The 15,524-nt window shown below is 46.9% G+C and overlaps 1 protein-coding gene across 2 annotated transcripts; it reads right to left on the minus strand.

Annotated features, from left to right (window-relative positions):
• Positions 1 to 43: 43 nt before the first annotated feature.
• ap1g2 (adaptor related protein complex 1 subunit gamma 2) lies at positions 44 to 11,966 on the minus strand. Of its 2 annotated transcripts, none has more exons than XR_013467059.1 (22): positions 11,781 to 11,963; positions 11,042 to 11,244; positions 10,532 to 10,656; positions 9,604 to 9,745; positions 9,064 to 9,160; positions 8,866 to 8,942; positions 8,674 to 8,769; positions 8,274 to 8,354; positions 7,796 to 7,894; positions 7,653 to 7,708; positions 6,858 to 6,971; positions 5,960 to 6,100; positions 5,529 to 5,583; positions 4,869 to 4,991; positions 4,446 to 4,535; positions 4,124 to 4,251; positions 3,852 to 3,956; positions 3,551 to 3,698; positions 2,741 to 2,903; positions 2,300 to 2,529; positions 1,536 to 1,634; positions 44 to 1,323 (listed from the first exon to the last, which is right to left on the minus strand). XR_013467059.1 is itself a non-coding variant. In XM_040171233.2 (22 exons), the coding sequence occupies exons 2-22, from the start codon at positions 11,240 to 11,242 to the stop codon at positions 1,216 to 1,218; spliced, it is 2,400 nt and encodes a 799-aa protein (XP_040027167.1). In that variant the 5' UTR covers positions 11,243 to 11,244; positions 11,781 to 11,966; the 3' UTR covers positions 44 to 1,215. The 2 variants fall into 2 exon arrangements, 1 of the variants encoding a protein (XP_040027167.1); XM_040171233.2 differs by having other exon boundaries at positions 2,378 to 2,529; positions 11,781 to 11,966.
• Between the last annotated feature and the right edge of the window lie 3,558 nt (positions 11,967 to 15,524).

A 15,524-nucleotide genomic window follows, 5' to 3' on the forward strand; every position in this document is an offset into this window, starting at 1 on the left:
TGAAGCTTTGTTCTCCAACACACAAACGCACACAAAATGCTGCTGAGGATTCTAAAAAGTGAATTTTGATTTATTTAGAAAAGGAGGCGAAACAGAAGATTAAGACAATTGACATAACTGATTGAATACACCTTGTTAGTTAAGGTAGTGGTAGAGACAAGCATCCGTTTAGAGCACCATGGCCGACATCCAGGAGGGTTTTTAGCAGGCGCTCGTAATCACGGGCCGAGCCGTCGGGTTACTGAGGCGACGCAGTGTCCCATCTGACAACGGTGTGTATTACGTCCTTGGAAAGAATCTTATCTAATTGTGCTTGCGTACTAATCTGAAATATACATCTTGTATCACTAAACACAATCTTCAGAAGATAAAATCACTCCAGACCCTTTGTAAACAGTAGATGGGGATAGTGGGAGGCAAAGGCATGCTTAAATGGTAATAATGGAGACATGTTTCTATTCCTACATTGCTAGTGTTCAAAAACATTTCTAAAATTAAATGGAGTTGCTTTTGTTTTGTACATGGGGGCGTGGGAACCTCAGGGCTTGAGGGGATGAAAGGCACAGGAAAACTAATCCGGAGAGTTCGGCTGAATGAGGCAGGACGAAAAAGATGCAACACATGAGGTTGTGTTTAAGATCCTGCTTTAGTCAATCTCAAATTCCTGTCACGGCGTTTCCTGGTGAAGTCAATTGTTCCGGGTCGGAGCATTTTCTAATTGTAATGGCTCATTAGTAAGTGATTAGCTGCTTGTCAACAAGGTAAGGTTGGTAAAGGCAAATGTTCAGTAAAGGACTCTCCTTTAAAAAGGGAATAAACAGGAGTGCTACAGGAGGACCGAGCATCTAGTGATGCGCACTGACAGAGCAGTCATGTAACACTACAAACCCATGAGGTGAAACAACTGCAACTGGAGTAGGTTTGTAAAGGAAAAAATTACCTTCGGGCAAAAAACTAATTGACTTTTTTTAGTATATTATAAGGGGAATATTCCAAACTCGTGCAGTATTGAATTACACTATCAGTCACATTTACAATTGGGACTGGAGAGCAGGGGAAAAGTCTTATTCAGCCGTAGAAACAAAATCAGGTCTTTCAGAGGCAGCAGTGTCAAGGGTGTGAAAGCAAAGAGCTTTCCATCAGAGAGGGAGGGGTGACGCGTGGCTACTCATCCACAGACTGTCGCCATAGTCCCGTCGGAGTGAATGTCTGCCGTCATTGGCCGGCAGCATCGAGTCCCGGAAAGGAGTCGATCTGGACTGTGTCCTGGAAGGGCGATCCTTGGCGCGTGTAAGACACACGGACCCTCATCTTCAGGTTCACCTGGAGGAGGGACGAGGATTTAGTGATGCGATGCGGCTAGAACTGACTCTGCTTCAACGAGGACGGGGCGCCACGCACACTCTAGTTAATGAGTTTTTGCCAATTACGAAGTGTAAAGAGACTTGTGTTCCAATTTCCCAAATGTATCCATCCTTTACTCCAGAAACATGTGTGTGTGTGTGTGTGTGTGTGTGTGTGTGTGTGTAACCCACCTTGTTTGGGTTGTTGAGGACCACCATCTGGGTCACCTTAGCTGTGCCTCTGGCAGGAAGAGAGTCCCCACTGGGAGCCTTCATGTGTAACTGGACACTCTGGGGGGAGGGGAATCAAATGGAACGTTGAAGTTTGAAGCACCACAACCCGTCCATGCATGCTGTTCACGCCTGTTGCTGCACTGATGTGCACTCTGCTACTAAAGTTTAATTAAAATAAATGATATTCTGCCACGAGCTGCAGGATTCTTTCAGTAAATGCTTGTTTGCTTTTGTGAGCTGGTGAGAAAACCTATAGACCCTTTTAGTCTGTAAAGAGCTTGTCAAGTTGTGTGAGGGGATAAACAAATGGACTTTACAGATCTGTGCTTAAGTGAGTGGATAAAATGAATTAAGCCGTATATGTGTGTGTGTGTATATGTATATTATATATATATAATATATATACACACACATATATACACACATACATACACATAGGTCGAAACGGACGCTAAGAACACAAGCCTTGTCTGACCTGTCCAGTGCAAGTTAACATGTTGAATAGCTTGTAGCTACAGACGTGTCTCGGTTTGTGTTGGAAACGCCTGGAGAACTTGTGGTTCTTCAGTAAAGCCTTCCATCGGTTTTAAATACACACCCACATAAGCGGAATGAGCCACCGCTGACGCGTTCGACTAGGCGTCGCCAGTTAACACTCGTTAAACGGAAACATCGGTTGCTGTGAAGTGGCTGTGGTCCTGTCTGACGTCTGTACAACTCGCCTCCTGTCAAACATGCGCGCGTCTATTTCTGACGTGTGAAAGTCGTCGGCGTGTTTTGCCACAGGAAGTGAGGCGGACCTTGGGCACCGCCGCCTGCAGGGTGAAGCTGCTGAGGTCTGAGTCGCTGGAGTTGGAGGCCGTTAGTGTGACGGTCAGGCCCGTGTCGGACTGCTTCTCACAGCTAAGTGTGAGAGTCACGCCCCCTTTGTCGTACGCCAGCACTTGGGGAGCTGTGGAAAAACAAGCGTTTCAAAGTAGTGAATTAGTTTAAATTAACCAATAAAATCAATCACTGGGTATATTTCAGGAGATTATCTATGCAGTGAACTTGATGCAGTGAACAAACTTTGTTTCATCTTCAAAATCATTTCCTCTTTGTGGTCTCTGTCGGCCTAAACTAGTGTGTGTGTGTGTGTGTGTGTGTCACGCTGAGGGGCTCACCTGGTGAGAGCTCTGCAGGCTCAAACCCTCCCAGCAGATCCAGGAGGTCTCCTCCGGCAGTGCCGGCTGCGTGAACGGACAGGCCGGACACTAAACAATCGACTGCTGGGCCGGGCTGCAGAGTCTCCTCAGAACCTCCCAGGAGGTCCAAGAGGTCACACACCTGGAAAACACACACACACACACACACACACAGGGGGAGGAAATGAGAACACATTGCTCTGCATATTCAAACCGAATGCTGAAAGGACACTAAGGCTGTGGGAACAGTATTTGAATACACGCATCTCTGAACGGTAAACTAGAAAAAACACAGTGCCTTGAACTTTGATCTTTTTGCTCATATATCTGCAGTGCAAGGAAATGAGGGTCAGAATAGCTAGAAAAGCATGTTGGCTTGCATATGGCAACTTGCAACAGGATGTAGTTTCTTTTCGGTATTCTGCATTCACTGGTTCTCTACTGGGAGTAAGCTGCGAGGGAAACAGTTCCATGTTATTGCGAAACGGGTAGCTGAGAAAACACGAGGCCGGTACACTGAACCAGGTCCAGAGGCTTTCAGTTTTAAGCCAGCACTTAGCGAACTAGAGTTTTGCCAGAGGAGAGGTGCTGATGCACTGCTTCATAATCATTAATCCCATAACACAGCTGGGAGCCTGAATTCATGATGCTTGAAAAGTTATTGGGGGAATCCTGCAAATCAATTGGTCTTCCGGCGAGAAGAGGTCGGACACAGATATGGAGATGGCAAACCTAGACAGGGTGGTCAGACCGGTCTTCACTAGGCCGCAGTCACACAACATGGCGTACCTGGTTAGCGGGCTGCTGGAGCAGCAGTGGCTCTCCCTGCTTCATTTTGGCTGTCGGGACGTCCTTGACGGCCTCCCCGGTCGACTCCCCGTTGGTGTGACCCGGGGAGTTCTTCTCGATCACAGGCATCCTCTCCAGCACTGCTGCCCTGCAGAGAGAGGGAACCTCTCAGCCCATTATGTCCACAAACCAAAGGACCTGCTACCACCATCATTTGTAGACAGATCACGACGTACACAAAAACAGCTCTACCAAAACAGAAACACAATATATGAGTCCAGTTGATCGCTTCATTGCATACCTCATGTGGTCATATTTTCTGAACAGCGCATTGTATTCAACTGCCCTCTGCTGGAGCTCCACATCTATACAGCTGCCATAGATGCTGACGATGCTTCTGATGCGACTGGCAGGAGGGGGGGAGACAAGCAGTTAGGGAAATTCTGAGACACGAATCTCGGCTGAAACTCGTATGAGAGACCCACACTAAAATGAAATGAATACATCTGGCTTTAAACCGGCCACAGCGGCCTGGTCCTGAGCTTTCAGCCTTATACGCTGGTGTTTTCTTACTCCACGTTATCAGTGATGCGCGTGCTCAGTTTCATGGTGGCGGTGAGAGCGAAGCCTCTGGTTGCCGGCGACGACATGTGCGACTGTAGAACCGTTTCCAAGGCGTCCAGGGCGTCATCCTCGGTGACCTGAACGAGAGACGGCGTCACTACATGTTCATTTATCTGTTATTTTTATTAAACCACAACTCAGGACACAAGTGTTCATTTAGCCGATGATTCATCCCCTGCATTTTAGAGGGACCGCAGCATCTAATTGTTCCATCGGTATTTGGACCGTCACGTGTTTGATATTGAATAATTCTATGAAACTGTGTTGGTACCTGAACAGGCTCAGTCTCCTGACAATCTCCTTTTAGCAGCAGGTCTCCGTACTCTCCAATGCACCAGCACGCCACCTGCACCAGCGATTGCTGCAGACAAAAATGTTAGACTCACACAACTAGGAAAAAAAGGGATTGGCCGGGTGGTCAGCGGGACGACAGAAACTGCACGACACTGCAGATGAGCACATGGGCTGCTCGCTCGACTGTGTTCCAAAAATAAACCTGGTCGCATCAGGACACAAGCTGCCTCTCAGGGAAAAACAAAGTTAGGGTACATTTAAAGATAGCCTTTAATGATCAGGGAGTGATCAGTGAATGACCAGAAGTTTTTATTTTTTGACCAACAAACTGATCTTCCTTAAACTTCTATGTGCTGAGACACACACACACACACACACACACACACACACACACACACACCTGAGAGATGTCCAAGAGCAGAGCGCGGTACAGCTTGTGGACGGTGTAACAGTGCAGCTCGGAGGCGTTGGTGATGAGCTGGATCAAGTTGGGCACAGTCTCGTCCCTCACGTCGCCCCCTGCCTGGCAGAGTGGAAATCACAGTGAATAAAACACGTGCACACACACACACACACACACACACACACACACACACACACAATACTCCATTAGCTAGACAGCTGGCCCAAGTATTAGGGTCGCCCTACATTTCCTTCCCGACACAATGACCTCACTCGGAGGCTTCCTTCACAGTTTGTTTACATTATAAAGAACATTCATTGACATGGTTTAAGCTTTTGGCCACATCTCCTCCGTTGCCCTCTCGATACACTCCGTCCGTCAGTTAAAAGGATTACCCATAGCATTAGCTCTTACACCAATATCAGTTTTTCCCTTAATCTAGTGGAGCACAAAATGAAAAGGGGGGGGGGGGGTAACAAATGGAGGCATTAGCACAGGCTAAAAGGCCTTCAGGAGCAGGGGCATTTCACCCCTAAATACGTTGTCCATATGAATGCAGTAAGGTGTCTCACAGCATAGCTACGCTAACCCACGTTCATGACGGCAGGATACAACCTACAGTGAGTCGTGGGGGGGGGGGGGCGAAGCGGTATTTACCGTGATGAGGACATGCAGCATGGTGTCAATGTGCCAGCGCTGGGAGGGAGCATACCTGACAGAGACAGAGACACACACACACACACACACTCTCAGTGGTGCTTAACGTTGAGTCAGACTGACAAACACACACACACGCGCACAAATACATCTGCAAATCCATCCACAGAAACAAAGTGCAATGAAGTAAAGTGTGTAGAGCAGAAACACAGGACTAATCATTGTCTCAGGGCCACTTAAAGAGACAGAGCGAAGACAGAGAGAGGGACATGGAGCCACACACACACACAAGCACAGAGACCTTTTTCTTATCCTCTTAGAACACTTCAAACAGTTGCGTCACATCGAATGTATTTGCGTGCATGTGAGCCCATGTGCCCTCCCATGCATGCATGGCTGTGCGTGCACGCTGTGGCGTCAGCGTCGCTCACCTCTCGGCGGCGTTGAAGATGCCGCTGGCGGCGTGCGCCCTGAGCTCAGGGGGGCAGGAGGAGAGGAAGAGGAGCAGCTCCTTCATCATGGAGCGGATGTTGGAGGCAGACACCAGCGCCAGGGACAGCTCCAACGCGCGGCTGGAGAGATGGCAAAGGAGGGTTAATGTTGGAGGTTCTGGTCTGAGTGTAGGCTACGTCCCGGCCCTTTAAGACGAGGCCGCTACAGCTGTGAGCCTGTTGCTATTTGCCTTTCACTTCAAGATCTAAATTTAGACTGCTGCTCTGCCTGTACAGACGCAGCCAGGGTCGGTGTGGGCTCAACAGACGGGACGGTGCAGTTCCGTGGGTTCACAAAACGTTAAATCTCTCTGCATCTATCCACGTCCGCTGAACGCTCCCATGTTATAGAAGCCCGTCTGCGGTCGAGCTCTTGAGCAACCCACTGACCTGTTAGTGGCCGCAGGTTGCCGTTGGATGTGTAGACTTTCTGAGAACCATGTGAGGAGAACCTACCCATAGCGATCAATTAAGTATTGCTCTATTGTCCTCCTGATTAGTGGAGCTGGAAATAACCGTGGAGGTCTCAGTGTGAAGCTATCTTCAGATTTTGTCCTTAATAGCGACATTATCGCCAGGCAGGTGATTATGTGAAAGTGTGCAGCTAAGCATTTGCAAGCATGAAATCAAACTTGTGCTTTATGTTTTCACGGCATCATGCAGGGCTTTGAATTTGACATGCAGTTGACATCAAAGTGTATCGATTATGACAGGAGACAAGAGATCTTTTACAAAAGAAACAACAAAGGCTGCTGCATTAGTTTTGTCCTAATGCTGCTTCATCGTAACAAGCTCACGCTTTATTTAGAAGTATGATGAGTTAAAAGGAAGAAGTTACCGCTTGACGGACGCGTCCTGGTCCTTCAGGCAGTCCACTATGGTTCCCCGGTGGCGCTGCACTGCATTGTGGTCCGTGCCAACAATCTTTTGAAGAGACGTCATGGCGATGTACCTGCACACGCACATAGGAGGCGGATGTGGAAGGTGTCATGTTGTGAAGGGCAGTGAGGAGCTGAAATCACTGCGGTTAGTTTGATTCAGAGTGTTAAGCATGGCAGAATATAAACAGTAACAACAAAATGACGAGCAACTGTCGGAACTGTGTAAACGTTTTCTACTTTCAGAGATAAATAATTCATCTTTCCACTTGAAATGTCTCGCGGACTGTTCAAATATTCATGTATGCACAGGGGAGATGTTATCTATCAGGCAGCTCTCGCAGGATTAAAACCAGTCAGGTTACTGTCAAACAGCCACAGACACACTCGGGGCCCTGCAGGTAAAAAGAAAAAACACACCAGCTCATCCAGCCCCACAACACCGATTCCAAGAAACAACAGCAAGTCAAAACCCGGAGGAACCTGCAATCTACACACTGCCCGATGAATAATGACATACACCCTCCCCCCAAAATTGCGAGATCCGCATTTACAGAGCGACAGTTTAGAGGAACGGCTCCAGGAAAAGTGATTAGTGGGCTCAGACTGATAACAGCCTGCTGGGGAGGTCTCTCACTCTCTCTCAGCCTCGTGGAATGAAAAGAGGTCAAAGGAGCCCGGCGGGGAGGAGGAGAGGATTGAGGGATGAGGTGTCAAGGGAAAGAGACGCAGGAGGAAAAAAAAGCAGCACCAACCGAATGTTCCTGTCATTGTTCAGGAGGAATCTTCCCAGGATGTTCACGGCCAGAACCTGCAGCACAAGTGAAGACAGGTGTGCATTGAGGCAGCAGCCAGGTAACCTTGTTAACCACAGAGAGAAGTGCTGCTGGTCTCTCACCCTGAGGCCGCTCTCCGACTTGATGTCCAGCACCGTGAGAACCGTCTCATACAGCACGGCGTTGCCCACCGTCTTTGTGCTGTCGGTGTTGGTCGCCACCTGTACGGCATCGCACACGCACGCCTTCATTTGTAACGGGGACTAAAGAATTTTTGGGGCTGCTGCAGAAGTGATTGAAGCTTTAAGATTTGCTGATTTTCACTCTGAGTTCCAGGTAAATCTTTCCAAAGGAGAAATTCTGGCAAGTGATTTGTTACACATGTTTGTTTGTGCAGAATGTGGGAGAAATCAGCATGAGCAAGGATACCCATGATAGCTAAATAATGAAACAAACATATACAGAAAGGTTACATCAATAGAAATTGGAAATTCTATTACTCTGTTTCAGCGATGAAAAACTTGATTTTGACCTAAAATAACTAAAAAGAACATCAAAATAAAGAACATATTCAGTTGTTGTGAAAAGGAAACATTATACCTGAGCTAGCAAGTCGTTCATAGAGTCACTGGCTCCCTCGTTGTTGCGGCCGAGGATTCTCAGCAGCCTCAAGATGCGCACCTGTGGGCGCAGAGTTGGAAGGCTCACAGGTTTATTAACGTAAAAGTTTGTGTGAACTGAACGCAAGTACAATATAAACAATTCATAAGCAATACATACCCATTTAAAACAAGAAAAGGTCAACATATCTTGAGTGTTTGAAAGTGGTTTGCATGAAGATTAAATCAAATTGGTTGATTGTTGCAGCAGATTCAGAAAGATGATGCATTACAGCAGACAAGATGTCTGATATTATTGAAGTTTTATTGCATTCAGCTTTGTTTAACAAAATTATGGTGCGATACGATGCAGCGATTTGATCCCACGGGTCCAGACTGACCTGCAGGAAGGGGTCGCTGATTCCCGCCACGTCGTGCTCTGGGGAATAACCTGAAAGGACCAGACCTTTCATGATCTGCACCAGATCTGGCACTGTCTGAAAGCACACAACATCATACACGCAGAGACACCTCACTCATCAGATGCACACGCCCGTGTGTGTGTGTGTGTGTGTGTGTGTGTTTAGCCGTACCTTTCTGAACCGCTCCAGGGTCTCCGGATTCTGCTCACACAGCTCAATGATGAGCACCACGGCGCCGTGCAACACACCTTGGGGCCAAATGAGAAGAGTGGTGGTAATCGGTGTGTGTGTGTGTGTGTGTGTGTGTGTGTGTGTGTGTGTGTGTGAGAAAGGTGGGCTCACAGGTGGGGGCCATGTATGTCCACTTACCGTGGTTCTTCTCCGAGAGGAGGGAGCGAGCGGCGGGCACAAAAAGCTCCCCCAGCTCATGGACTTTTCTCACGATGTGAACAGCACAAAGCGCAGCCTGGCGGAGCAGTGGAACACTTCATCAGAACAGTCACTGGTACATCGAGAAAGGTAAGAAACACGTTATATTTATCTGTAAGAGCCTTTGCTTAAAGTTGCCACACACTTACAATAACAATCCTGTGGCAATAACAAGTGTTTCTCATGATCGTATGCGACGGGGACAAGTTGGAGGCACTTTATTACAGCCCGTCCAGCATCTGCTGGACGCAGCTCCCTCAATAGCTCTAACAGAATCCCCTGTCTCAAAGTCTTTCAGAATGTTTTTTCAGTTCGATACCTGAAATAAGGCCTGCGGTAAGCACAGGCTTAATAGATTTTAACTTGTTGTTGCACCATATAAATTACATCAGTAAACACCCCTCTCTTCTACGTGTCTAGGGACAATCTCAGCGGAAGTGATGTGAATATGGTTACGTGCTCCTGGAAAAATACAAACACCTTCTTCTTTATGTAGGAGTTAGAGGCTCGCAGCAGCCTGTCGATCTCTGGTGCCAGATCTCTGCACATCTCAGCTGAGCCCATACAGGCCAGCGTGCACAGAGCCAGAGACTGCACATACTGGTTACTGTGAGATAGGTCACTGGAAAACACACACAGACATGACGACGGTGAGCACAAGGATGTGGCACTGAAACGAATGTCCCTCTCTTTGTACTTTGTCTGACTTAAGTGGAATACCAGTAGTAGTCTTACAGCATGACACACATATTACAGAACACTTGGTGACATGTGACCCCGCCCACTCATTTAGCATTTACAACACGTAAATAAATAGCTTGTAAAATGTTTCTAAATGTCACTTAATGTTTACTAAATATTACACAGTATAGTAAAGTATGACCATATAAGGCTACTGTAACTCCTCACCTGAAGGAGCCATAACTTGTGCATACAAAAATAGGGAATGATCAATTACGATCATTTATATGTTTGTTGTACTGTGTTATTAGACCTTTATTATTGGAAATACACCTGCGGCAAAAGCTTTATGTGAGGAAATAAACTTCTTGACATGTAATGAATACTGAACAGTGAATACAGTTAAACTAACAGTAGTTTTGCATTCCAGCACTGTCAGATGGACAGTTCCTTATTTTAAAGGATTCAAATCGCTGCATCAGAATCAGAGATTATTTTTAGATTTCACACATTTCTCCCTTGTCCAAACCAGATACCTACATTACCCACAATGCAAATTATCCACCAGCTTGGTTGGAGACAGTGTGTTTACGAGACTCTCTGTGCGGTGAAGATGATGTGTGAAATTGCTGGGGCTCCCCTTCAGCTGTATATAAATGCTAAGGGCTTTAATATAAAGGATTAGTGAAAATGTAAATATGAATTCCTTTAAATGGGTTTATCTTACTTTTTAATGGAGTTGGTTATGAGCAGGCTCGCATCCTGCTTCTCATCCAGCAGCATCATGGCTCCGAGGTATCCCACGCGCTTCTCGCTGTAGCGAGGGCTGGCTATCATCCGAACACACTCCATCTAGTACGGGGAGCGACATCCACTTTAAATGTCAAGTAACGTGAAAGGCCGACACAGGCGATAACACCGGCACCGGGGAAATGTTCTGCCCTTTGCTCACTCCACGGGGAAGTCAGCTTCAGAGGAGCAGCCCTCGGAGCCGAGAAGGATTTATTATTTCTTTCTTTCTTTGACATGGGTTTGCGATGCTGCAGACTTTGCTCTGGGAAATTAACCTCAATTTAAAGTATTCTAATGTAACGGAAAGTCTGAAAAAAATGCAACGAGAACTTAACGGAGCAGTTCACATCCCTAATATCATCAAAGCTTCATGGACCCCCCCCCCGCAGCTGGCCCCTTTAACACAACAGCAAACCCATGACGGGCATTAGCAAAAGCCCCTCACCTGACCGAAGTGAGCGGGGTAGCCCAACATGTGCACGTAGAGCAGCTTGGCCAGGTTGTGAGATCGCCCCCCATTGTCGGCTTGTCTGAACTGAGCCCGGATGGCTGCACACTCCCTCTGGATGACTCCTCGCTCCTCACACTGCGTCCTCGCTGACCTGATAGCCCGGATCATCTCCTGCAGGGGCACTGATGGAGACATGGCTGTGTGTGTGTGCATGTGTGTGTGCGTGTGTGTGTGTGTGAGTAGATGGGGGTGTGGATATTAAATTACACAAATGTTAGCAAAATAACTCGCATACAACAAACCACTTTGCTATGCAGAGTCTCACCGTGCTTCCTGATGTTGAATCAAAATGCCCAGTTGTGGGACGTTACGGTAATGACAACGTTGTTACTACACAACACTAACTGTTATTCGCCGTCCTGACACACACACAACTTTACGGTACAAACTACTATCGTTTACAGTCTGGTAAACTCGACTATCGGGGACGTGTTGTACCGAGAGTCATTCAACTCCACACAATTAAGCGCATGCCTTTAACGTAAGCAACTTGATGACGTTGTGAAAATCCATTCACGCATATATTGAAGTTAGTATGACGCTCGGTGAACCGGTCAGTGAGGCGAGCCAGAGGCTAGCCGAGGAACCGGATGTAGCTAAACTCGCAGAGGCTCTGGTGACGGGCTAGCAGAGCTAGCCGAGGAATGGCGGCAGCTCCATAGCAACAACGTACCTCTGCACTGTACGGAGAGTCGCCGGTAATTAAAAGGGTAAACCGGTTCAACCGAACCCCCCTCCAATACGCGGCGGCGGTCAGTTCGGTTGGGGACCCAGATGCTGTGTGTCCATACAGTGTCAGTACAGTGTCAGAGCATCCGAAACATAATCACACCACTTCCGGTCGCACCTTCCAATATAAAACACGGTGCGTAAATATCACATTCGGAACGCTAGAAAAATATGAATGTACTGAAATGTTAAACGTTTTTTTTGTTACTCAGCAGGTGTTGTGGGTCTGTCGGACCCGCTGTATTTTGGGGGGTTTAATTAAAAAGTAAAGCATTCGGCCAGAGTAATCATTATACATCATCTTATGCGTCATTCTCAGGATGGGGGACATTTTTGAAATATTATAGCAGCACGCGTACTCAATTCATGGTGAATGTTGGAACGCAAGTACTAAGTAGTAGAATTACTAGGACATCGTAGTGTATTTATGTAGCTGTCTCAGTGGCATGAAATCATTAAAAAAAACGCCGTGGAAGAGAGCCGCCAGGGTCAGTTCAATGTAAATCCCACCAACTAAACTGAGAAAAAAAAGTTATATAGATATCTTTCATCATGCTTGTCTACCTACATAATGTGTAATGTGTTATAATGAACAGCACGGTTTTGACTAATAAGATGAATTTTGCTTGCATATCAGGTCTACAGGGAACATGGTTTACTTCTACAGTAATAAATAAAGCTTAACTAGAGATCTGGCCAACTGTCTTACAGCCACATCATATGGCCTTAGTCTACAACATGATTAGGCCTACGAGTGTACACACCTATTCTTGTATAAATATAACCATTGAAATATACCTGGTCCTCCTGTAAACGTTACACAGTATATATAATTTAAAGATATCTAAATTGTTCCCTTTTAAAGGGCAAGTAGCCTTTCCTTGAAAAGATTCCATAACATTCTTTAAAGGAGTTGAAAGAGATTCCTAACAAACTTTAACAGAGTAAGTGGTCAATAGTAGTGAATTACTTAACGGCATTACTAAATGACATGTAATAGCGTTTCTGAAGTGCAAACGCTGGATTACCCAGCTAGCAGAGCGAATGCCCCTAAAGCTACGTCTCATTTCCTCCTGACACCGGCCATTAAGTCTGTGGTGGTTCTGGACAAAACTGTTGCCCAACTACTCATCCATGTGAACTGTTGAAATGTTTACATATATCAAAGATAAGCAGTTCAAATTGAGCTAGACTGCATGAATTAGAAGCGTTGGCTTGAACAAGCCAAAATGTCCAATCAATACGGCATTATTGGGCAGTCAGGAGTTTCAGGCTTTTACTTTGAAAGCAAATAATCTACTGTCCGTCCGTATGGAGCGCCGTGTGGAATCCCGACCCAGCCTGCCTCGCACAGCTGCACACTTCCGCAATTTGATCGCTCATCGTGTATGGACTCCGCCCCTTCTACGCCGGGCGTTCCAACAGGTGGCTAAAACATTAATGAGGCAGCAGACAGCCTCCACCAGCACCACTACAACGAGACGCACAAGGCCTCCCTAAAGCTGCAGCACTGCAAACCTACCAGCCAGTTCTCAACCTCCCATAGCGATGATCACAACTAGAATTAAGGGAAAACCATTTTTGTTCTTTGAAGGCAACCCTTCGATTGTTCATGATTAATTATATAACGTGGTTCAAATCCAAAGAAAAAAAAAATCAGGTAATTTTCATTTTAATTTTTTTAAGCGTATAAACAAGCTTTAACAATACATACAACTTACATGTTAAAATATTTTGACACTAACACGAAGATGTATATTCATTTCTCTCACTTCCCCAGGTACCACTTTTTTTTCTTTAAGCCCAAAGTGAGCATCATAGTGAGTGTTTGATTATGCATGTTTCAATCGGTCTTCTTCATTATCATTGTTGTGGTCTCAGTCTTTGTTTTGTGGCTCGCAGGGCTCCCATCTCTCCTCCGGCTGGACCACCGAACACAGCTTTTGGGACAAATGAGTAATTTTACCTGGATGCAGTTGAGGATGACAGAAACCAGAAACATTATTTTGACTTTTTAACAAATCTTGCCGCTTTATTACACCTTTGTCAAAGATATCTTTTCATTGTATTTTAAAACTACCTAATTACAAGTAAAGCCAGTTGACCAAATACACGAACATCTGTGTATCCAGTCAACCTCTGCATTTACTTTGAAGGGGCAGGCCACATTGGTATCCATCTCAGAGTTCCATTAACACTTTCTTTAATGGGAGACACCAGAACATCCCCTTACCAATGGTAATATCACAACACTTGGGCTTGTTTTCCGAGTACTCCCAGGAAATATACAGGGACACCAGTCAACATGACAGCCACACCAGTACAGGAGACGACAGGCTCGGAGTACGCGGAGAAGACCAAGAGGAAGGTCCAGAACAGCATGTAGATCGTCGGCCAAATCAGGTTCACCTGGTGGACGACACGCAGATGCTGGTATAGAGGAGCACGCAAGATAAATATCACTTACGCCGTCACCAATCCACATCCATACCTTTGACAAGTATTTCAAAAGGGTTCAGGAAATTGGCTCATCGTTCATGAACCAAGCAGAAGTGGTCTCGCTAGTGATCTTTACCTTGATGGTCGATGCATGTCAGGCTCTCTGATGCACAGCAGAATCTGCCTGGCGATAGTGATGCCATAGAAGAGGAAGTTGATGAAACCCACAAAGTTTGAGGGTGTAAACGTCACTGGTGCACAACATCAGCAGGGTGGAGATCAACTGAACGTGGTTAGAGGGGAGTGGGAGTTAGCATTCCTGCACATGGCGAAGACTCACTAAAAGACTGCGCAGTAGTCGGCGGCCCGGGGACACTGAACACCTCCGCAGTCGGCGGCGGCAGCTCGGGGACACGGAACACCTCCGCAGTCGGCTGCGGGGGCTCGGGGGCACGGAACCCCTCCGCAGTCGGCGGCGGCTCGGGGGGAAGGAACCCCTCCGCAGTCGCCCGGACCGGTACTGGCCCGGACCGGGGGTCGGCCCGGCTCGGGGACACGGAACACCTCCGCAGTAGTGGGCGGCCCGGGGACACGGAACACCTCCGCAGTCGGCGGCGGCAGCTCGGGGACACGGAACACCTCCGCAGTCGTCGGGCGGTGTCTAGGGGCCACGGAACACCTCCGCATTTAATTTAATAAATTATATAAATTCATGAAATGCCCAAAGTGAGGTTTGAATGCCGCGTCATGCTCTATCTTAATGCCCTAGCCTAAAAAAAAACAGCCACCTAATCCTGGTTTGAATTTAACAACAGACTCACACAGGCAGGCAGCAGCCAGCAGGCGCAGGGCACTTTCCGGGGGAAGGCAAAGGGTGGAAGAGCGGCTGCAGGATGTAGCTTGAGAAGGTGAGCGCAGTCACCGCCTAGTTAGTGGGGGAGATAACCAACACCACGACCCACAGACGCAGAAACCTGAATGACAGCACCAGCAGCAGGTTGTTGATGTGATGGAGCAACAGACTTCCTGCAAGTTCTCATCAACTACAAAGAGGCCGGCTACAACAAACCTTGCACAGCGTTTACAAATCATTTGAGCAAAAACCTGTAAGAAAAAAAAGAAGAAAAGGTACAGCAAACATTTATCAAAGCCTGTTTGTGATTTTCTGCCCAAAGAGCTCCAGAAGTACTAGACGATGCACCTTTAAAATCCCAGACTCAGCAGCTTCAGACAAACAGCATTGGTTCTT

Source organism: Gasterosteus aculeatus, chromosome 3, assembly GCF_964276395.1.
Source record: "Gasterosteus aculeatus chromosome 3, fGasAcu3.hap1.1, whole genome shotgun sequence".
In the NCBI taxonomy this organism is placed as follows: Eukaryota; Metazoa; Chordata; class Actinopteri; order Perciformes; family Gasterosteidae; genus Gasterosteus; species Gasterosteus aculeatus.

Coding starts and splice junctions, on each gene's coding strand:
- ap1g2 (XM_040171233.2), bottom strand. CDS start 11,242: ATGTCTCCATCAGTGCCCCTGCAGGAGATGATCCGGGCTATCAGGTCA. Junction 6,101..6,857: donor CAGGACGCGTCCGTCAAGCG/GTAACTTCTTCC, acceptor CCATCTCTCCAG/CCGCGCGTTGGAGCTGTCCC. Junction 2,530..2,740: donor GCCTGCAGAGCTCTCACCAG/GTGAGCCCCTCA, acceptor GTTTTTCCACAG/CTCCCCAAGTGCTGGCGTAC.